Source organism: Rhododendron vialii, chromosome 7a (assembly GCF_030253575.1).
Source record: "Rhododendron vialii isolate Sample 1 chromosome 7a, ASM3025357v1".
Lineage (NCBI taxonomy): Eukaryota > Viridiplantae > Streptophyta > Magnoliopsida > Ericales > Ericaceae > Rhododendron > Rhododendron vialii.
The window spans coordinates 8,859,418-8,882,736 of record NC_080563.1 but is presented as its reverse complement, the minus strand read 5'-3'; the positions used below and the strand labels follow the sequence as shown (position 1 = coordinate 8,882,736).

The following is a 23,319-nucleotide window of genomic DNA, read 5'->3' as shown; positions in this document are numbered from 1 at the left end:
TTTAGAGAACTGTGGAGGGAATAGAAAGCCAACATATTTTCAAAAAAGAATTTGTTTCATTTTGGGCTAAGGAGAGTTTTAGAGAACTGTGGAGTAGATAGGAAGTCAACATATTTTCTAGAAAAGTTTTGTTACTAGAATAAGAGGCTTAGATCAAGATGATCTTAGTAGTCCACTTGTCTCGATTGAGGGTTTTGATCAAGAGAAAAGAAAACAAACCAAGGCAAGGAATATTCTCTCCCACGTTTAGATGGCTAAAAAGGTGCCAGAGGATGAGAATTAGAGATAATTAGAAAATACATAAAGAGCCATTTTTGTTTCTCACCACTGTGGCTAAGCATTATTGTAGTTCTATACTTTTATTTGTCCATCCAATAGCAGTTGGAGATTAAATTTTGAAGGCTTGAGACAACGACCCTATCCTCCTTCCTAATATACTAGAGAATCTTAAAAAAGTTTAGAATGTTTAAGAGGGTTAGAGATTATTCTACATGGTGGGGAACTCTAGAAGAATTAAGAATAATCTAAACTATTCGAGAACGGTCTAAAATGTTGGAGAGAATGTTCTATATCTTTTTGGAAGGTTCTAGAATGAAATTAGAGAGTTTCAGAAAAACTCTACTATATGTTAGATTTGGGTGAAGAGTTCTAAAATTTTATGGAGATATGAAGAAGGAAATAGCAAAGCTGGCGGTGGGGACGGAAGTATAATGATGGGGGGACCAATGGTGATGAAAACGATGAGCGGTAGATGGTTGTGATTGTAGCGAAGGTAGTGTAAATGATGGCACTTAGCCACAACTAATCCTGCTTCTTATTTGAGTTCGCCAAAAATGGATAAACCAATTCTGTTGAGAATTCAGTAGTTTCGCGTTTACCATGGAATGCTAACAGTTTAAATTTCACGTAGCAAAGGCATTTCAAATTCTCACCGAATTAATCTTCAGCTGTACCAAACGGCTTAAGGATCTACGTTTACACGTTCAAAAATCAAACCATAAATACGAGATTATGGGAATTGCTTGTTCCATTCCTCATGAAAAATTAATGCTGTTTCAGGCTTATCGAATTTGTCCGGGTTTTGGGAAAACTTAAACTAAAACTCAGCCTTATTTTCTAATAAGATGTGCTCCCATTTATTTCCTCGTCTACCACGCCCACGCCCACGTCCTCAACCCCGATACCTTGCTCTTGGTCACCGTTGGATTGGTCAGATTATATGATGAAACTTCTTGACATGTTTCCAGAGAACATAAAAGTTGCTCTCAGCCACCGTTTGTGATCCATCAAATACAATGCAGACAATTCACGAAGTTTGTTACCTTAGAGCAAAAACAAAATAGGCCATCCGCACCCCTTATTGCCGACCATGTCTCCAGTTTCAAAGCTAAAGAGATCGAGGATGAAGTAATGACTTATCGGGTGCCCGTAAAGGCAACGGTGGAACAAAGTGAAGGGAGGGAACCGCCAACCCCTTTATTGAATGTCACCCAAAGGCATGACCACTAGATGACATCAAAATGGGCAGAGCTGAGCTTGTTCGGTTTGGGATTTTGGATTCTCTCTCTGCGCACAATCCCTAGTAAATTTTTTCTTAATCATTTCTCTCTTTATCTCTCTCCACTCAAAATCCAAATACCAAAACAAACAAGCCCAGTGCTGATAAGAATTGGGCTACAACGATATCATTTCCGTTGAAGCAAGGGCTAAAGTGTAGAGTTTAGAAGACGAAGGATATTGTGTAAAATGCAGGGTTAGTTTTAACCTGAATGGGATTGTTAGGATAATAGGATGGTTAGGGAGTCGTGTATAATGAGAGGAAAAGTCTTCTTTTCTACTCCTCTTCTTGAGTTGATGGTTCCAAACTTAAAAACACTCCCACGTCGAACTCTTTTCATGGAAAAGTAATGTGACAATGGTACTATTTATTAAAGTGTGAGCATTTTACTCATGTACATTGAAAAATTCTATAAAAGAATACAACATGAGAATACAAACCTAAGTAATACACATTCTACCCTTCGGATAGCAAGAAATGAAATGTGGTAATCAAAAATGGGTATACTTGGAAGCAGCATAAAGAAAATGATTTTCTTTTCTTTTCTTTTTTCACAAAAAGGAAAAAGAGGAGGACTACAAGGAGCAGAATTACCCGAATTATCTATTCGGATGGTCGATAATCGGGTTCATTTCTATTTCTGTACCTTCTAACTCTTCCCTAAGACTCCCAAACTTCTCTGCTTCTCTTGCAATCTGAATATCATTCGGGCAATAGCGTTGTACCAAAAGTTTTACAACGAAACGAGGAATCAATGCTCCCACTGGGGCACCAAGCAAGCACAACCAAAACTTTCCTGTCCCGGCAAGATGAAATATAGCCCTGCAAGAATTATTTTCAGAGTCGCACATCAGACTTGAGATAAAGACTTGATTTCTTTTGTTCATGCATATTGCTTCAAGGGTCAGGCAAGGAATGATGACAGTGAGGTTACGAGAGTAACAATGCAGAATAACATATCCATGTATAAGAAAATGTATGAAGGAACATGAAATACGAGGTGGCACTATCCGTCATATAAACTGCAGCTCAGTAGTAAAAGAAGTAGCCACTTCGCAGTTCAATCCTCGCAATGCTAAACATGTAAAGCCACGTACTTGGAGCCTTGTGCACTTGTAACTAACTTGTTTTTGAAAGGGGAAAAAAATACTATAGTAAGTCATTCAAAACAAAATCCTGGAACTGAGTAAAGTTTATTTTCTAGTAAGATTTATTTTTATCCAAGCTTCCAAGAAAAGGTTTCAGCAGCAGAAAAAGAAATCGTAGTTCTTCTTTTATTTGGTATTTACTGAAGACATCAAATAGCACGACTTCAGATAGTAAATAAAAGTCAATAACTTCTATGTTCAGAGCCAGCATCCTGAGTGGGTCAGAAGTAGGATCTATGGATATTGAATTTATCCTAGTTAGAGAGAGCTATACCCTTGAGCCTATGTGAATTTCGGGTATTCATCCACTGAGGATGCAACCAGTGAAAGTTTTCCTCTCTTTTTTACTATCTTCCACATTAATACTGCTCTAATACCTGTAACCACTTAATCACATATAATAAATCAGACCGAGAGGAGCTTTTTCCCACAAAGGCCTGTGCAATGTGGAGACTAACATTGAAAACATCAATATAGATGCTTGGAATATTGGGCAAATGTAAGAAACACTAGAATACTTATGCGACACAATTACCCAAGAGGATGGCAGGATTCAATTTTGATGTGCAACTAAGGCATATTAGCCAGAAGGGCAGGTACACGACATATGCACAGGCACAATTGGTATATATCCCGTACGTAAATAACTCAGCAAAGAAACTGTACCAGTAACCAGGTAAAATTGGTATAGCATCAATGATGAGGACAGCAAGGGATGTAGCAAGTATAGAGCCCCAAACACTTGCATGAGTAATCCAAGTCCACCGCATCACATCCATGGCTAAGTGAATATTAACCGCAATGACGACCGCAAGTGTCCAAATATCTCCGAGGCTTGAATCATCAATGGTGCTTTGCCAGTACGCAAAGAGAGGCAGAAAGACGACAGCTACACTTTGCCACAGTGTGTCTATCATTGTCAACCAAAACAGCTTTCCATTATAGCTTTCTTCTTTCTGTCCAGCCCCATAGAGCTGAGGATACTTTAGCAGAGTCGTTCTACTTAGGTCCTTGTCAAGAACTCCAACAACGATTGTAGGAAATGATGTGTAAATCACCGAATACAAGACGCTGCTCCACTCAGTTATTGCAGTAGTTAAAGTATAACAAGTGAAAAGCACATACCTGCACCATAATTAATAACAGTATGAGGATATGACTACATAGCATTTTTTGGTACACAACTACAGAGTACTGAGTAAATGTAATAGAAGTAAATAACAGTCCTTTTTATTGTACTGGCATATCTCTCCTCACTGCTAACTCAGTACAGTTAAATGAGCTACACAGTCAACCAAAAATTTCAGCAAAGCAAAGGGCTGGTTTTTATACCGACCACCTCTGCTTAACCTAAAAGTATGTCAGACTGTAAACTTTTTTTTTTCACCAAGTAGCCTCCAAATCAAAAGTGTAGCTTCAAACATTTTGGCCACAACTAGTACGGAATAAACTCTTTTTGCTAAGGAACTTGGGGAACAAAAAGGTAAATGAAAAGTTCCACTCAAATAAAACAGGCGTTTTCATTTGAGTAATTGAACACGACCAGCAGATATCATTTGAGACCCTTTTCAGATTTCTAGGTAACTCAGGGCCCTTTGAGACTCAACCGCGAAACCCTGGATACCTGCAACCACTCATAAGTCACAGATCAGGGTCATGACTCAAGGTGGCATTAACAGCAGGAGTTGAACACAAGACTACCGGATTTATGGTTGGTCCCACTGACAATAGGATATCACTATTCTCATTACCCATTCCAGATTGGTTAGAATGAGGGAACAAAGTTCGAGAATTAGGCAAAGCCTTGAAACAAGCTCATCATAAAATGTCCATAAATTTGACAGCTAAGCTGACTGCAGTTTCACATGCATAACAGTTCGGTAAGAAGATACCAAAAAATCACTCACCAAAATAAGACAAAAACAAACACCGCATTCCTGTAAAAATTGTATAATAGCATATAGCTCATCCGCTGGTAGTTCCAATGTCCATGAACAAATAAAAGGGGAACCAAAAATCTGAACTGCCCCATTGAAAAATCTGATGCCATGACAGCTTGCCTACCCTCTTGCCCAGTAATGCCAACTCCCACATCAGCCATTTGGATCATTGAAACATCATTAGCACCTGGAAATATCCAATTCAAACTTCAACGCTCATGCCAAAATCCAATAGAATAAAGACGTTTTCATTACATTCCTTTCTAATAAATGTGTTATATCAATCCGTTGCTCTTTTCTTTTCACAGGGGAGAAAAATAAATAAATAAATAACAGAGAGAGAGAGAGGGTTTTACCATCCCCAATAGCAAGTGTCATATCGTCTGTCCTGTTCTTTATGAGGGCAACAATTCCAGCCTTTTGCAAAGGAGCCACTCGGCAGCATAAAACGACAGAACATCTACTAGCTAATTGGAATAGCTGCAAAATCAAGAAGAGACTGTCAAGTCAGCATATAGCTCCAAATCATGTGAGGCAGGGAGGTTTTGGCTAGATTTCAAGAATTTACCTGGTTTTCAAGCTCAGTGTCAAGTATGTAAACAAGACTTGTCCCATCAATGATCAGTGCAAGAGGACTTGCACTGGCTCCAGAACTTCCTTCAGTATTGGTCATAGCACCAGACAGTGTCATGAGCTTCTGAGACATAACCAAAGCATCATCTAAACTTTTTTTACATGACTCCCTGGAGTTGTTGTTTATTACAATCTGGGTCATTGTGCCAGTTAAAAGTCTGGAGGAGTAGCCAATGGAAATAGCAGTTTCTTGCTTGTCCCCGGTTAAAACCCAGACCTTAATACCTGCAACTCTGAGAGCCTCTATGGCTTCTGGCACGCCTTGTTGCAGTTTATCTTCGATCCCCGAGGCCCCCAATATAATCAGATTGTTTTCTACATTACTAGCAACCTTGCGGAGTAACACTGCCCTTCCAATCAAAGCAGTGCTTGCTGTCTCATAAGAAGACTGCCATTGCTCGAATTCTGAAGCACTGAGTTCCCTCATTCCCACAACAAGGGTTCTCAAACCAACAGACGAGTATGAGTGAAGATGGGCTTCAGTTGCACGTATTACGTCCAAATTCAAGGATTTCTTTGCTGCACTTAACATTGTTGTGTCAGCTCCTTTTACAAAGACTTTTACACTTCTGTCAGGACAGCCTAATATGACCGACATCCGCTTCCGATCACTATCAAACTCGTGCAAACCCAAAACATTAAACCTGCATTCCCATTTACCAAAACAAAGACAACAAAGGTTATATGCCTTGGTGAGAATACAGCGTTATGAAGTGAGAACAGTAGATTAACTAACTATAACAGTAAAATCAGTGCCCAATTGACTGCCATAAAACTTTGCTACTAAAGAGACATCAGAAACTTCGTCCCTAGTACTACAACAAGAAAAAAATTCACAGATTCATTTTGGTATTATCATTGGGAAATTGAACTGAATGACACAATAACTAGTGCAAAAGATTCTTTTTTATGGAACAAGAATATATCCCACATCTTGTGCAATGGGAAATTGGCAATGGGTTCAATTGAAAAATCTACTTTCTGTAGGAAAGTTCTGAGAATTGCCTAATTACTCCCTATAGGCTACATCTGCTGTCATCTGTGTCGTATTGAACCCCTAACCACCCATTAAAACGGCTGCCAATCTGTGACCAGGAGACTACAACAATCATAACCAAGGTAGTAACATAATTGTACCATGAGTTACACAGAAACGAAAAAGGTTCAGGAAAACTGAAAAGAAAACACGTCCAAATTACCTTTGTTTTTCTCCTTGAACATCTATAACTATGTGCCCGGAGGTTCGCTCTATAAGAACAAAACCATATGCAGCAGCAGCATAAACCAACGCTTGTTCATCTGGAGATTCTCCCTGATAGTCTATCAACTTCACTGTTGGATCTGATGTCTCTACAAGAAGAGGCACAATTGTGTTGCAAGCGGCCAGTGCAAGGAAGAAGTCATGTACATGTTTGCTTTCCTTTGTATCCTTTATAGTCTTTGATAATCGTAGAAGTTCTGGGTCAACCTTCACATTCATCTTTGGCCTCAAAATTTGTCCGTCCACTAATACTAAATACAGGAGAAAATAAATAAAATAAACAGCTGGTGAGAAAGACAATGAACGTATGTTTTAATTTAACAGACTATTTCGCAGTAGTTAAGAAACACAAAAAAAAAGTTAGTACCTTGAGCCAAGAATCCAACTTGCTCGCCTTGTGAACTAGTTTTTGAATCACTGTAATCTACAGCCCAAATGCTAGCACATTGAAATTCCATCTTGTTCTCAGTTAAGGTGCCAGTTTTGTCTGAGAATACATACTTTATTTGTCCAAGATCTTCATTAATATTTAAGGCCCTACACTGAAATCTTGAATCTGATGCTTCATCGTACATTTGGGCATCCCTGATCATGAAATAAGCCTGACCAACACGAACAAGCTCCATAGAAATGTACAAAGAAATTGGAATCATAATCTGGAACACAATAACTGCCATGAGAAATGTAAAAAATATCTGCATCCCCCATCCATAATAATTATGGTCTGATTCATCCCCATCGGAGAAATCTGCTTTCCTGAAAAAGGGTATGATATCCAGTTCGTCTTTATATCGCCGTAGCCAAACACCGGCACCAATGCAGACTATAGTACACAAACAAACAAGAAACACAGAGAGGATAATGATCTCTCGATTCATACGGGTCTCAAGTCGGCTCCGCTTAGATGGAGCTCCAGAGTTGTTGAGCATAGCCTTGGTCTCCCTGCCAGCATATACTGCAACCCCAAGTACCCAAATGGTGTTCTTGATCTCACAGCCTCTGAGAATAATATTGGATGGTCCAAGAGAAACCCGTTTCCCATCAATTTCCATATTACCTTGGAATCCATAAATGTTCCTATTAGGTTTCTCACACTTGATCAACCCACTAATCTTGTCCTTCTCAGGTACTGTCGAAAGGGTTTCCTGTTTCGCATACCGTGTCTTCAAATTCGACTCCCCGTCCAAATTAATGGTCTGGACATAGGCAACACCAGTTGGGTCACTGGTTGAGAGAAGCACCATATCACAGGGAATAGTTTCGTTTGCTGAAATTTTTATGACCTCGCCAACCCTAATATCCTTCCACTTCTTCTGACAAAACTGATCGTTTACCAAAACCATTGCCAATCGGTTGTTCTCAACTCGGTCAGACTTGTGCCGCCTCCAGTCCTCATATGCATCCTTGACTGCAGTAACAAATAGCACAAAGGCTAATGGCAAGATGGAAGCTCCCCTACCAAAGACTGCAAGCTGTGGAAGCTGGTTGAGGACAGCAATCACAAGGAAATAGATGTATGCAACTCTGCGAAACTGTTCAAACAGATTTCGAGGCAAGAAGGTTAAGAAAGAGTATTTCGAGGTCTTAATGGAATTTCCTTTAAACTCAAACTTTTCATTTGTCTTTGCAGGGTCGTTTATGTAGACTAGCCTTGCATCCTCATCGTTTATCTCTTTCTGGGACGTGCTGAGCCCTTCAGAATCAGCACCCCTTGATGACCCATACCGAATGGGTTTGGGTTCCGAATCAACAAAACTCACCTCCCGGCTTGAAGTCGTGCCCAAACCTCTGGATTGGACAGAATTTGCACCTGAAGCTCTGGATTGGGCTGATGAAATGCTTCTTCTTGAAGATGGTGACTTCAATAAGATGGCATCATGAACTGAAGGGTGATTGTCAATTGGATTAACACCAGAATCCATCCCTAACACCTCAGGTTTGGGAATGGGTTTTAACGGATCAGTTGAGAGGGGTGTGTACGGCAGCAGGTCTTGGGTGCCTGGTGTTCGAGGGGAAGGGATCAAAAGGGGCCGGTAAGAGGCCATGATCTTGGGACCCAACAATCATCAATACTTACGAAAATCATTTAATACCCAGATACTGATCTCAACTAAAATCCTCAAAAATCTCCACTAGAGCAACAGAGATACAGCTAGAGAGAAAGAGAATATGGGTATTCACGAAATTCGTGAAACACCCAGATGTTGATCTCAACTAAATTCCTCAAAAATCACAACAAGGGCTACAGGGATACAGCTAGAGGAAAGGAAAGAGCATGGGTATTCTACCCAGATGCTGATCTCAACTAAAAATCTCAAAAATCACAGCAAGGGCTACAGGGATACAGTGAGAGGAAAAGAAAGAACATGGGTATTCACGAAATTTGTGAAATATCCAGATGCTGATCTCAATTAAAAGTCTCAAAAATCAGAGCAAGAGCAACAGAGATACAGCTAGAGAAAGAGGTAGAAAATTGGTATTCACGAAAATCAAGAAATACCCAGATACTGATCTCAACTAAAATCAAAGGTATAGCAACAGATTGAGCTGCGGAAGAAGAAAAATCATAAAGGCAGAAGCTTGGTAATAGGGGACTAGGATAATGTTTATTCACAACTGGGTCATTGAGAAATACAAGTCCAGCTAAGGATCTAAATACGTATTGGAACTATAAATATTCAGAAAGATACAGTATTTGAGAGGTTCAACTTACTTGCTGGGCAGTCCTAGAGAGAGAGAGAGAGAGAGAGAGAGAGAGAGAATGAGGCAGAAGAGGTGATTCTTGGTGCAGCTGAGAGGGGGTCGGAACCGATGCGTACGTCTGAGGGAAAGAGAGAGAGGATATCAAAATACTGTTGAAGGGTCAAATGACTCAAATGGCATTGCTTGCAGTTTTTAGAGAGAAATGGGCGGGCTAGCTAGGACTGCAAGAAATTGGGAAGGAGTCGTAATGGGTGGCGACAGACAGCAAAGAGGAAATCAAAATCAAACATGGGGAAATTGGCGTGTTTACATTATTAGGGAAAGCAAATCATTTTAGGGAAAGAAAAGAAAAGTCTTTGGAGAGAAAGAGAAAGGTGCTGGTAAAAGTCAAGTGGTTCTAGAAGGGGAGGGGAGGGGTTGAGTATTTTCCCTGTTGTTTGTGTATAATAATAAACACGTTTGGACGGTTCTTTCAAAAAAAAAAACACGTACGGTCGAAATGCGTGCTCGACACCACGTGGTCTTTGTCTACCCGGCACTGAAAAATTTCTCAAAGAATTGGTATGAAAATTGTGAGGGAAAGGAAATGGAAAGGAAGTCTGAATTTGACCGGAGAGCATCGTCTGTGTTGAAAAAAAGTTTCGATCTTCCGTTGCTGGTTTGTTAATTTGATTTTTGGAGTTAGGGTGTGTGAATCACCTGAAGTGACAGTGACATACTAACATGTGTTCTGATGTCTTTTGAGTTTTGATGAGGAAAAAAATAGAAGTGATGGGAGAGAAAATAAATTAAGATGAGTTTATTTCAAAGAATGGTTGAAAGTGTCAAAAATATAATTAAAATAAATTGCTTTTTAGTTCGGATCACAGATAAACTGAACGGTTACTCTTAGTAATATGTTTTTCCGATGTCTTTTGATAAGCAATAAAACAATTAGAAGTGATGGAGAGAAATAAGAGAGAATACGGAGAAAAATAAAAGAGAATATGAAGAGAATGAAAAGTGGTGGAAAGTACCAAAAAATTTACTCAACGACGTGCGAATTTAAATATGGAAGTTCTTGTCAATAACATGGATTTCGTATTATCTTTCTTTCCTAGAATGTATTTTGGCAAGTTCTTTCTTTTAGAAATGAGCTAGCTAAATTAGGGTAATATATTTTTAAAAAAATCCTGTGACTTTTATGGCATTTGAATTTTGAATGAAATTGATGCAAACTTTCTAGCGAATTCTTTATCCTAATCTATAAGAAGATGTAGGGTCTACAGTTTTACTACTAATTAATATGTTTGTCATCCATTATTTTACTTTTTATCATTTACTCATAATAGTAGTACATCGAGGACAAATATTCTCTTCGTCGTAATTGAGGTCCAAAACATGTAAGATTTTCAAGACATCTCACCGCTCGTTCGCTTCAGTTTTGAATTTTATATTCCGTCTATTGCCTTCTTCGGCCTCGGATGAGACAATAAGTACTTATGAATTTCGCCGTTACACGTCTCTTATGATCACACCTAGGGAAAGTGTTACTATTTCTGGTCTCCAACACCTCCACCTTTCCTTTCAATAAGGAGGAAAAGAAAAAAGAAACTCAAAATTGACCATAATAGTTGTACAAAACCGAAATAAATTTTGGTAACGTGGTTGGGTTTTCAAAGACTAGTCACGTCAAGATAAATACGCAGCACAACGACTGAAACAATAATCATCAGGCCTGCCCTTCTTCTCGAGCCTCCTCCTGTAAATGCACATTAAATTTATTTCTCCAATTGAGTACTGTTTTTTCAATACTCCATTAAAAACTCATGTTTATCCGTAACTTTTGTTTCCTTTTAAATATTTCGTCTTACGAGGGCAGTTAATAGTGTAGTTGATACACCTACCACTTTACTAGTAGTATTTGATTCCAGAGGAAAAACTCATTTTACGGAGCAACTCGGAAATAAAGTTTCAATCACACGCATCTAAAAGTGTTTTGAATGATTCGAATTGAAAACCAATGTTAATCGGTAAGAATTAATGGCTATCGGCTAAAATTGAAAAGCATACATTAATCATTAATTGTCGAAATAAACGGCCGAGAATGAATTTCTCTATTGATTCAAATTTTGAGTATAAGTAAAAACTATGTCATGAATAAACCATTTACTCAAATTTATGTTTTAGAGATTTGAACCATTTACTCAAATTTATATTTTAGATTTGGATTTGTATATTGAAATATTTTTGGGCTTGTTCGTTTGAGGTACTTAAAACTCCTGCGCATGGTCTTCAATAAATTTTCTCTATCTATCTCTCTCCACTTATTATACTTTAAAATCTCCATCAAAACTCAAACCGCACAAAAATTCCAAGTGAAGCTTTCACTTTCAAATTTGAGTAAAGGCCGGAGATACTCTTCAAACAGTTCCAATGAATAGGCGTAAATTTTGAATTGGAAGATGGTGTTGTGCAGTGGTGTACGCAACATTGTGCTGCGCACCTCCGAGCCATTGGATTGTATATCCGACGGCTCGGATCTCATCTTGGCAATAAACTCTCAATCGTTGATTGTCAAGATGAGATCCGAGCCGCAGATGCACGATCCAACGGTTCGGAGGTACGTAGCACGGTGCTCACTGCTAGGGCTGCAAACGAGCCAAGCCAAGTTTTAGAGTGTTCGAGCTCGGCTCGCCAAAAATTTAGTTGGCTCGAGCTCGGCTCGAGCTCGTGACGAGCTGCAGAACTCGAGCTCGAGCTCGGCTCGAGATGTATTTACGGAGCTCGAGCTCGGCTCGTTCGGCTCGTTTATGAAACAAATATATATATAAATATATATATAAATAAATATAAATATGTAAAAATATACTAATATATATATATATATATATATATATATATATATATAATAATTGAGCTCGCGAGCCAATTCGAGCCGAGTTTCGACTAGCTCGAGCTCGGCTCGTTTATGAAACGAGCCCAGGACTCGAGCTCGAGCTCGTTCGTTTTTGTCTCGAACCAAGCCAAGTCGAGCCGTTATCGAGCCGAGCTCCGAGCGGCTCGGATCGTTTGCAGCCCTACTCACTGCACAACATCAACCCGAAGTTCGTAAATTTTACCACCAAATGCTTGAACTATGATATCAAAACGGAGGTCAAATCCTTGTTAGCAATTGACATGAAGTTTTAACACTTTGGTTCGGCCGTTAGAATTAAAAAATGATTGGAAACACTTTGGTTGGATATATTCAATAAAGTCATACGATGCAATTCTGACATTGTAATAATAGGAGATTCGGAATTTTCTAAATGTCAAATTTATCAAGTGAATTCGAAAAAAAAAAAAAAATTTGACATCCCTAAATTTGAAGCCGAATTAGAGATGCTATTGCAAACGTAACACATTGCGCTTGAACACCCACGATGATTATGTCAAGCATCATTAAAAATAATAATTATTAAATTATTCTTGTCTTTGTTTCGTCTCTCGAGAACCGATTCTTTTATTTAAAAAAAAAAACACAGATATTCAATACTCAATTTGAAGCTACGCACATATTTGCACAACATAAATATTGGGTCGACCTTGTTCGTTTTTGAATCTCAAAATTTTTGGACATGGTATTTAATAAAAAATTTCGATCTATCTCTCTATACTCATCACTCTCAAAATCCAAATATAACAGGACCTCATTAACTGAGTGATTGTTAGTATCAAATATCTCGTACTTATAGTTTTCAATGAGCTTAAATTCCTAATTCAAATACAAATTTAATACGTTTTTTTAGTTTTAATACTATCTTTGTCCCAAAATGTTTGTTCAGTTCTCAAAACAATGACTAAAAATATACAATTTCTCCTAGAAAAAATTTAAAGTTTTTCATAAATTAAAAGAACTCATACACATACATATAGTATACACTAGTAATAGTCCGTGCCTTAATGCTATCTAAATGAAATATCAAACCCCACTTTTTTGAAGTTTTTTTTGGATACAACGGTTGTTTTTAACGTTATCTCACATGAGATGAGTTTCGAATATGTGTATGATCCCACCTCATGCTAGATGAGCGTTACAAATAACCGTAGATCATAAAATTTTTTCTTCTCCCAACAAAATCTACTTCTCAGAAATTTTCATTTTAAGAATAAGTTTCAAACATGGTCTATCTAACCAAATTCATAAAAATAGTCTAACACAACAAATGTTATCAAATCTGTGTAATTCCGTTAGTTACATTCAGGGATTGCATCACAGATATTAAGAATGTATAATCATACAGGATTCCAACTTGAATTCAATTACTAAGAATTACTCTTGGCCGCAAATAATTACACCTGGTCGTAAAGAATTACTCATGGCTGCAAAAAATTACTCCCGGCTACAAAAAATTACTCTTGGCTGCAATGAATTATTCGTGGCCACAAAGAATTACTCATAGACACGAAGAATTACTCTTGGCCGCAAAAAATTACTCCTAGCTGCAAATAATTACTCTTGGACGCTAAGAATGACTTATGGTCTTGCAATTCTTCGCGGCCAAGAGTCATTATGTGCGGCTTGATGTAATTCTTTGCGGCCAAGAGTAATTCTTCGCGGTCAGAAGTAATTCTTTGTAAACTTTTAATCTCAGTCATTGGCTTCAATGGTTGAGATGGAGTGTCTTTTTGTGTCCCCGGAACGCTCCCCTATATATATATTCTTCAAATTAGCAAAAAATTTGAAAAGTTTTGGTATTCTTCTTTTTTATTTTTTTTTGAAAAATCACACAGACATTAATATACAATTGTGATGAGTAAATAATTCTACGGGAGGCTTAAATTATCCATCCTCAAATCTCATCTAACTTAAGTATTCATCCTCCATTTTTTGAACAGTTATGATTTCATCCCTATTTTTTTTTACCAAAAGTGCCCCTTATAAATATATATATATACATATATATATATATATGTATATATATATATATTATGAGTTAGGTTCCGGTGAGGGATCCCTCATTTTATTAAAATGCGGGACTCCCCTTCCCGATTGAATTTTGATAATCCGAGCCGCTCAAAATGATCAGAACATGATTTTAAGAGTCCCCGTGAGATAACAGCAAAAAAAATGACCGGGAAGGGCTTTATCCGAGCAGTTTTCATTGAACGGTTCAAAAAAAACTGCTCGGATGACGCCCTTCCCGATCATTTTTTTGGCTGATTTCTCGCGGGGACCCTTAAAATTATGTTCTGCACACATTGAACGGTTCCTCTATATTATATATATATATATACCAGAAAATGAGACCAAAACATAATCTTTCCCATCCCGTCCCGCGATTTCCGTTCAATCCCTAAAATTATGGATCCCAAAAATTCGGGTGAGATTATATATAAGTAAGCATCTCTCTCTCTCTCCAAAGTCCTCCATTCGTCCTCCATAAACAGCCGCCGCTATTCACATGTCCTCTGGTAGGCGGTGATCCACTCGTCGTCCGACGTCTTCCGCTCTATCGCCGTCGTTTCCCTCCTCCCTCTCGCCGATCAATCATCCTCCGTCGTCGTCAATGAAGCCGACAGAAATCTCCCTTCGGTACCGTTGCTGTCGACCGATTCCCTCCTCCCTTTCGCCAATCAATCATCTTCTATCGTCAATGAAGTTTAACAGAGAAGTGGGCGTTATCATTATCGCCGGAGCAAATCTTCAAGATGTAGTGATTTGAAGTTTTTTTTTTTTTTGTTTATATGGTTTGGGTATTCATGATTTATTAACCATGAATCGGCAATTGAATATTCATATTTTTTTTCTCGTCTTGTTCGTTGATTTTTTTTATTTATGGCTTGTTTGGGTATTCTTACCATGATTATTAATGAAGATTTCCATGACGATACACAGATTGAATGGTTTTTTGTTTATTTGAACCATTTATCATGAAATATTTGTTCAAATCATGGGATATTAATCGTATACATGTAGTAATCGTCATGGTAATTTTACCATGTAATGTCATGGTAATTTAACTATGTAACGGTTTGAATATGTCATGTTATATATTTTTTTACAGTAATTTAACCATGTTCCATGTAATAAGATCAATGAAAAATATGATTTTCTGTTATCCGGTTAGCCAACTCGAAGAATGAAGAAAAAATGCAAATACGTGGTCAACTTATCATGTTATATTCCTAAAAATAAGTAATCAATCATATTGAAATTTACCAAATCCCATTGAATTAGGAAAGTAATTCAATCCAATCCCACTAAATTGGGAAAACAATCAACTCCAATCCCACTAAATTAGGAAAATAATATAACATTGAATTAGGAAAATAATCCAATTCAATCCCACTAAATTGGGAAAACAATCAAATCCAATCCCACTAAATTAGGAAAGCAATATAACATAATATATGTATATCATAATGAAAAGGGTAAGAAAGGTAATTCACACACTAAAAAGATGAAAATATAAGTATGAAAAAAGGGCGGGATGAATTCTGACATGACATGGATAAAGATAATGAATATTTAAATATTCCTAATTCCACACGGCAATTGCGTAATATGTGCAAAAAGTATGAGTACTTTACTAAAATGAGGAGAATGAGTTTAAACCATTGAATCAAAGTAATCAATTGCAACTACTTGTCTTTTGTTAAGTATGGATGTGCCCTACACTCTTGTGTTATGTATAATAGAAAATTAAGTTGAATAAGAAAATTAACTCAAATACGAAAATACAGGCACATGTATATTTTTGTTGGCTTTCAATTTTCAACTTAATGAAGGCGGAGATGAAACCATGACTTAGATTCAAGATGCAACAAAATCAATACACTTGCTGCCACCAATATATGCAATAAATCAAATAAACAAATATATAATTAATCAGTTTTTCCTCCTCAATTACTTAACAAACTAAAAAATTAGTAATCTAAACACATTTTAAAAAATGACAGGGCCCACACACACACACACACACACACATATATATATATATATATATATATATAGAGAGAGAGAGAGAGAGAGAGAGAGAGAGTGCGCTAAACGTGTGTGTGAGAGAGTAAACAGTTTTGGATTGAAAATTGAAATTCATTTTAGAATTAAGGTGTGAGGGAGAGAGAGACATGTCTAGATTATGATAATCATTTTTGACTGATAACTGTTAGGAAAGTAAGAAAAATTCGAAAATAAAAAATCAGAATAAGATTAGGAAACAATAATTTTAGTTTTTCTTTCATCCTTAACAAATACTCATTCTTTCCAAATATATTTCTAGTGTTACTACCCTTAAATTTCAGCCATAGAAAAAATATGTACAAATCCGAGGGTAAAAAATGTGGAGAATTCGAAAACCATTGCTCCATATTATACATAATATACATAGTAAATTGTTTATATATTTTATTTTCTCGTGAAAATTTTGTGTTATTTTTAAGTTCTCGCTCGCAGACCGAACAAACATTTTTAGATGGTGGTGGTATGTAATGGTTTAGAGACTTTTATGTCAATCATTCTACCACTCAAACAGCTATACCGAAGGCCAAGTATTTCTTAACATGACACTTAACCGTTATATCATAGTTTGCGTAAGCCCTGACGTGGCTAATCCTAGAAATTCGGAGTAGTTGACTATTAACAAAGAAATTTGCTCCGCGTATTATAGATTTTGATAGAACTTGGCAAATAATTTTGACACTTTATTTTCTTATAATGGCATTTCTTTATTTTTTTATAATGCCATTTTAAAATTTGTCGTAAAAATTATACTTGGCAAGATATACTGATAGACAAATTTTGGGGTGCCATAATAAAAAAACAAAGTGTCAAAATCATTTTCCCAGAACTAATAAGATTATAATGCTAAGTTGTACGTTTACCTTTGCATGATTTCCTATATACATCTTTTCGTTAATAGAACAATTACATCACAATACGAATGAAAATTATGTATTGGTTATACTCCCTCCGTCCTTTTTTAAGTGTCCTGCTTCGTAATTCCAACTTATTAAAAAGACATTATCATTACACATTTCACATCAACTGTTACCTCCACTTTCTCTCCTTACCCTCTATAAAAACATCATAATTACATTTTTACACACTAACTTTTCAAAATGGAATATACTTTTAGGAGCAAAATGAAAAATTCACCAACTTTTACCCACTAACTTTACAAAATGGACACTTATTAAGGGACAACCCAAAATGGAATACTGGACTCTAAAAAAAGGACGGAGGAAGTATTAGACAATTGAAATTTTTTTTTTTATCATTAGGAATTTCATTTAAAACAGTCGTTACGACACTTACATAAAAAATTCGTTACGGCAATACATTAGAGCTACAACTACCTAAACCTAAACGCGAGCTTCAAGCTTCATCATGTTGCAATGCAGGTCCGAAATAAAATGCGAGGGTAGCGTCAGTCAAGATAGGCAAGCTGATGTCAAACAAGATTTAATCAAGCCGATCACAAGTCAAGTTAGAGTAGTTTGAATTTTTTTTTTTTTGGCATAAAAAAAAACTTCATTGATACAGTATAAAAATAGATGAGTATTAGGCTGTTTAAGCTTAGCTTGCAGAACTGAACAATAATTAAAAAAAAATTGAAAGCTTGAGTTTTTATTTGATAAACCGATCTCGAAAAGAACTTTCAATTAATGAGAACTTTAACTCGAATAGCTTGGTTCGTTTATCTCCGCCCAAAATTACTACTACTAACTTCATACCCACCAAAATAACTAATTATTAATTAATTAATGCAACTCCAGAAGAAAGGAATAATTGACATCTACAAATCATTCCATCTGTCTGAAGAACTTGAACAGCAAGACACATTCAAACTTGAATAACACGTACGCGACGTTGGACCGTATGACCCAGTCACAGAATATTCAACATGTTTTTTCCATATATTTATTATATGCATTCACACAGCCAGGGGCAGCCTTGCCCCACTAATTTTAATTTTGTTTTTCTCTCTTTTTAATGAATTAGGCAGAACAGAGTTTCGTAGAAAAACGAACAAATTAGCGTTTCATGGCAAAAATCGATTTTCGAGGACCTTGACGTTCACCAATCGCGTTCTAGAGGGTATTTTCAGCCATGAAAATATTGTGAAGAATAGGTTGCGACTTGCGAAGGAGAATATGTATTTGGCGGTTAAAGAATAACTAAGAAGGAGTAGTATATATACATAGAGAGAGATCATTGATAGAATTGATGATGAAACCATCTGAAACACATTCAAACTTTCGGGGGTCAAAAACGAACTCTTTGAATAAGGCTCATCCTGTATTTTTCATACAAAAATTGGTTGACAAAGAGTTTCATAACAAAATCCATCACAAAAGATTTACCATTACAATATTTTAATTGCACGTATTTAGTATAGTGAAGGCTTACATTAAATATATTTTGGCCTAATATATATATAGGGGTCCTAAGAATTTAGAGGCTCCATTTTTAGCTTCTTTTTTTTTCTTTTTTTTTTTTAATATGGAAAAGAGGAATAAGATAACCCATTTCACTCGCCACTGCCACGGGAATCGCTCTTGCTTTTTTTCCCCATGACTACTAAGATATTTCAGTTCGCCCAAAGTTTAGGAAGCGGGGGCTCTGCTGTGCCTCATGGCACAGCACCCCCTACCCGCACCCCCAAACGTTACCGTTTGGGATTAAAAAAAATCTTAAGTTTTCAATTTGCAATCCTAAAGAGCAGAAACGTGATTATGAGAGCCTTAGAGATAAAATTTAATTATGCCTCTTTAGAATAATATGATCAGAATAATAAGATCTTCACACTGATTCAAACTGATTGAAAATTGGAGCAGTAAATTTTTTAACCATATTTTTTAATATATAAACGGTCTAAAAAATTAAAAAAATTAATTGCTCCAATTTTTAATGTGTTTGAACAAGTGCGAAGATCTTATTATTCTGAACATATAATTCTAAAGGATCGTAATTAACTTTTGTCTCTAGAACTCTGATAATTAAGCATCTGCTCTTTATTTAGGATTTTGTGAAGCAAAAACGTGATTACTAGAGCTTTAAAGACAAAAGTTAATTATGTCTTTTTAGAATAATATAATCAAAATAATAAGATTTTCGCACTTATTCAATAAATTAAAAATTAGAGCACTTAATTTTTTTAGACCGTTTATATATTAAAAAACATGGTTAAAAAATTTACTGCTCCAATTTTCAATCAGTTTGAACCAGTGTGAAGATCTTATTATTCTGATCATATTATTCTAAAGAGGCATAATTAATTTTTATCTCTAAGGCTCTTATAATCACGTTTCTGCTCTTTAAGATTGCAAATTGAAAACTTAAGATTTTTTTTAGTCCCAAACGGTACCGTTTGGGAGGGTTTGGGGGTGTGGGTAGGGGTGCTGTGCCATGAGCCACAGCAGAGCCCCCGCTTTAGGCTTCATTGACTTCTCCCATAAACCGGTTCCGTGGATTATGGGTTGTCCTAGTTGGGTAGGGACTAGGGTATACGACTTCAAGAGGTCCGGCCAGTTCTTGAATAGGAGTATATCTTTTCTCACATGATGTGAGTCACATCTAATTTAGTTGAACCCAGGCTAAATATGTCCTGAAGATAGTCAACGCCAAGATTGGGACATTCTTTTAGGGAAAAAAAAATCCATAACCTATCATAATGACAAATTCAATTGTAGTTTTTATGAATTTTAAGGGCTCCGATCCTACTTTGGTATCCTCATAATAATCCAACAAAAAAGAACATCATATTTAATCTTCGTTTTCGGCCCCCGAAAGGTCAAGGCGGCCTTAAATAAGCAAAAGCATCTTATAATTTCCATCAATTTCTTTTATGTACTTGTGACATGTGTCATGAGCTAACTATCAATCGGTGATAGATCGTTAAATGTTTATTTTCATCACCACAAACGTCCTATTGACTCTTCTTCTTCTTTTTTGATGGTCAGGGATGTCTGAACGAGCTTACGCGCATTTCAACTAATTTCCTCCCCAGTTCTTTTGTAAGTTTTTTTTATTCAATCTCCTAAATTATTCCCACTGATTTCCCCGACATTAATGTAAGAATCACGCACGTTTGATAGAATTTTTTGGTGCAAGAGTACGTAAGAACTTCATTGACAATGAACTTCATTCATAATAACCTACCTTCTTCATCATCATCTAATAAAAAAATCACATATCACACACAAGATAAACAAATAAACAACCATATCAAATGAAGAATACACCAGCGATAAATTGATAAGGCAATTAGATGTCAAAAAAGCGCATGAAAAATGTCGATAATCACAATAGTTCCACTAACTGTCCAGGCTTCCTGCATCTTTGTTAGAATTGATACTGCCTCTGTGATCACCATCGTCAACGATATTAGCCTGCAACAACATTTTGAATCGCCTCCATAAACTGAGAGTGAGTGAAAAGTGAACTTTACAAATTCCCAACATTCTTTTGCTCAAATAACTTTCAATGTTTTTGTTCCATCCATCGCTAGAAATCAACACGGCCGGTACATCGCGATTATTCTACATATATCCAACCCTTTTTTTTAAGCTAGACAACATTTTTCTTTCATTTTGAATGTATGTCCTACATCATTGATGCCAGTCGGCCGTCGGCTCAGTCATGTTTATGGTTTTCCCCTTGCATTTGATTATAGCTATAGAACAAGGAGAGTGATTTTCGCACTCCCTAAATTATTAACCGCACTCTCCAGAAGTTAACAATTTAGGGAGTTCGAAAATCGCTATCCAAAAACAAAGGTTTGGACGTTTGACTTTAGTAGTTTTAAGTTTCTGATGTTGCTACTTTTAATGGTCTTTAACATTTTTTGGGTAAAAAATCTACCAGTAGATCTACCTTGGTATCCGTGTTCTTGGGTAAAGATGATTTTTTTTCTTATGTGCTCTACATGTGTACATATAGCTCGATGATATCCGACCCTGAAACCATCCGATGCGTGTAAGTTTCACACGATGCATCTGTGTTTCAAATGTTTGAACATTTGTGTTCGGATCATTTTCCAATATTTACTACGTGTTTTTTTTCTTCTTCTTATGATCTGCAATTTCTACTTCGTGTCGTTTGAGATGTATAACATGCTCTACATAGACACATGCATGCTCAATCCTAACGGGTTTGGCCAAGTGAGAATGAGAAAAGTAACAAGTGATTGTCCTCCATTAAATCGCATGTTCGAATCTTACGGAGACGAAATTTAATTTCGGGTCACTGAAGGATTTGTCCAGTCGTTAACTTCAAAACTCCGAAATTATTCAAATTGCATGCAATCTAGTCTAGGCATCCGGTTATAAATTTAAAAAAAAAAAAAAAAACTAGCAAACTACTCTTCTTCTTTTTCTTTTTCTTTTTTTTGTCTCAGCAACCTATTAAACAACTACATTGGTAGGTGTCAAACTTCCCACGTTAATTAGTGATGATGTAATGAATGAGATAAGAGGTAAGCTACTACCAAATGCAGCGTCTTGGTCCTATCAATTACTTACTATAAATGTTTAGCGGCGCCCCACATTGACTTTTATGTTAAAGCCACAAAAACATCGGAGACCGCGATTTACTTTCACGTACCAAGGCGCGGCAAGGCGTCCTGCCACGTAACACCTCCGTAGTGCATCACCGCACGCACTATGGCTTACGGGAAACCCTTGTGATCTCCTTTGTTATAGGAGAGAATACGACCGTATCCTCAATTGAAAATGGTAATGGTCCGTGTTGAGGGGTTTTCTCTCCCTCCGTGGAGACCTTGATCTTCCTCTTGGGAGTATCGATGCGATATACTTCATTGATTGACTTTAATTTGGCTGCCTTTTCCCTATAAAAATGGGAACGGTCCAAGTTACAAATCTGTGGGATGTTAGTTACACATGATAGTGATTAAAACAAACATAAAATGAAAAAATAAAATAAAGGGACCAAAATTCAGTCAATATTATCAATTTTGATTATGAGATTCGGTAACAATATTGCAAATCCATGTGACCGGTGACTGGCCATTTATGAAGTGCAGATAGTAGGCATCCCTAAATGTATATGTAAATTGGAAATGATCCCCTTATTACACGTAAATACGTAATAAAACATCTATTACATAAACAAAATCTCTTTCCCTTCATGCGTGGTGGCGTATCCTAGTCAAACAACATAAGATCACAACATCTTTTTTGGTGAAAAATATGACGACATTATCCACGTTTATAAGGTCACTAGTCAATTGAGATTGTCCCCGTTCGCGAATAACAATTCAATATTCAAAAGTACTGTAATGGTTTCTCCTCTCGCATAACATTTAAGGATTGTATTCTACAAAAAAATCAAACATTCTAAACTGTAGGGCCACTAGAGATTTGTCTACTCGTTAACATTCAAGGATTGCTTATTATACGTATTTGTAACAGAGGTGGCAAATTGTGGGTTGCCAATGTAGGCAAGTCAACCAGAGCCTTTTTTTGGAGTTCAGATCTGGGGGTTATATTCTATTTGAAGATGGTGTCGTTGACTTCTTTATCTTATTTTTAAACATAAAACCAAACAACCAATCGGCTATTCAGTTTGGCCTTTGGTGTCCAAAAAATTGAAGATCAGTTTGGCCTTTTGTATCTCTGACCAAAACTAGCAAAAATCAACAGGTAAGTTACGCAGACATCCCTTGAGGGTGGACTCCCTTGCATTCTGGAATGACCCTACAGCTCTCCGCTTCCGCTTCATGCGATCACAGTCCCGTGTGACAATCCAAGCCGTTTATTCTGCAGACGTCAATGTGTTTGCCGTCCAAGTTAAAATTCACCTCGATCGAATATTGACAAAAGACCTGGTTGATCATATATGCTTGAAGAGAAATGAACTGTCAGATTTCGGTTATCAATTTCTTTTCTGACAATCATCCTTCTTTCACACGTATATTGATGTCCGATTGACCAAATTTTTCTATGAATGATGAACAAATCGATGTCTACAAAATGAACTGGTTAAATCGTCAAATGGAATCGTTGTGTCCCCACATGAGATGACATTCACATTTGGGATCATCACCGGAGAAAATCTCAATTCCATCAGTACAAGGCAATGGACAACTA

At 36.8% G+C, this 23,319-nt stretch overlaps 2 protein-coding genes across 2 annotated transcripts in view; both read right to left on the bottom strand.

Moving 5' to 3' along the window:
• LOC131333400 (peptide-N(4)-(N-acetyl-beta-glucosaminyl)asparagine amidase) overlaps positions 1-20,215 on the bottom strand; it is an 82,889-nt gene extending 62,674 nt beyond the window's left edge. The window contains exon 1 of the mRNA XM_058367901.1: positions 20,212-20,215. The gene's annotated coding sequence lies outside the window, so the exon portion shown is untranslated. The remainder of the gene's footprint in view (positions 1-20,211) is intronic.
• Positions 1,902-9,556, bottom strand: LOC131333399 (phospholipid-transporting ATPase 1). The gene is made up of 7 exons (XM_058367900.1): positions 6,908-9,556; positions 6,479-6,791; positions 5,215-5,923; positions 5,003-5,126; positions 4,614-4,833; positions 3,373-3,831; positions 1,902-2,380 (listed from the first exon to the last, which is right to left on the bottom strand). The coding sequence occupies exons 1-7, from the start codon at positions 8,583-8,585 to the stop codon at positions 2,158-2,160; spliced, it is 3,726 nt and encodes a 1,241-aa protein (XP_058223883.1). The 5' UTR covers positions 8,586-9,556; the 3' UTR covers positions 1,902-2,157.
• Positions 20,216-23,319: the final 3,104 nt, after the last annotated feature.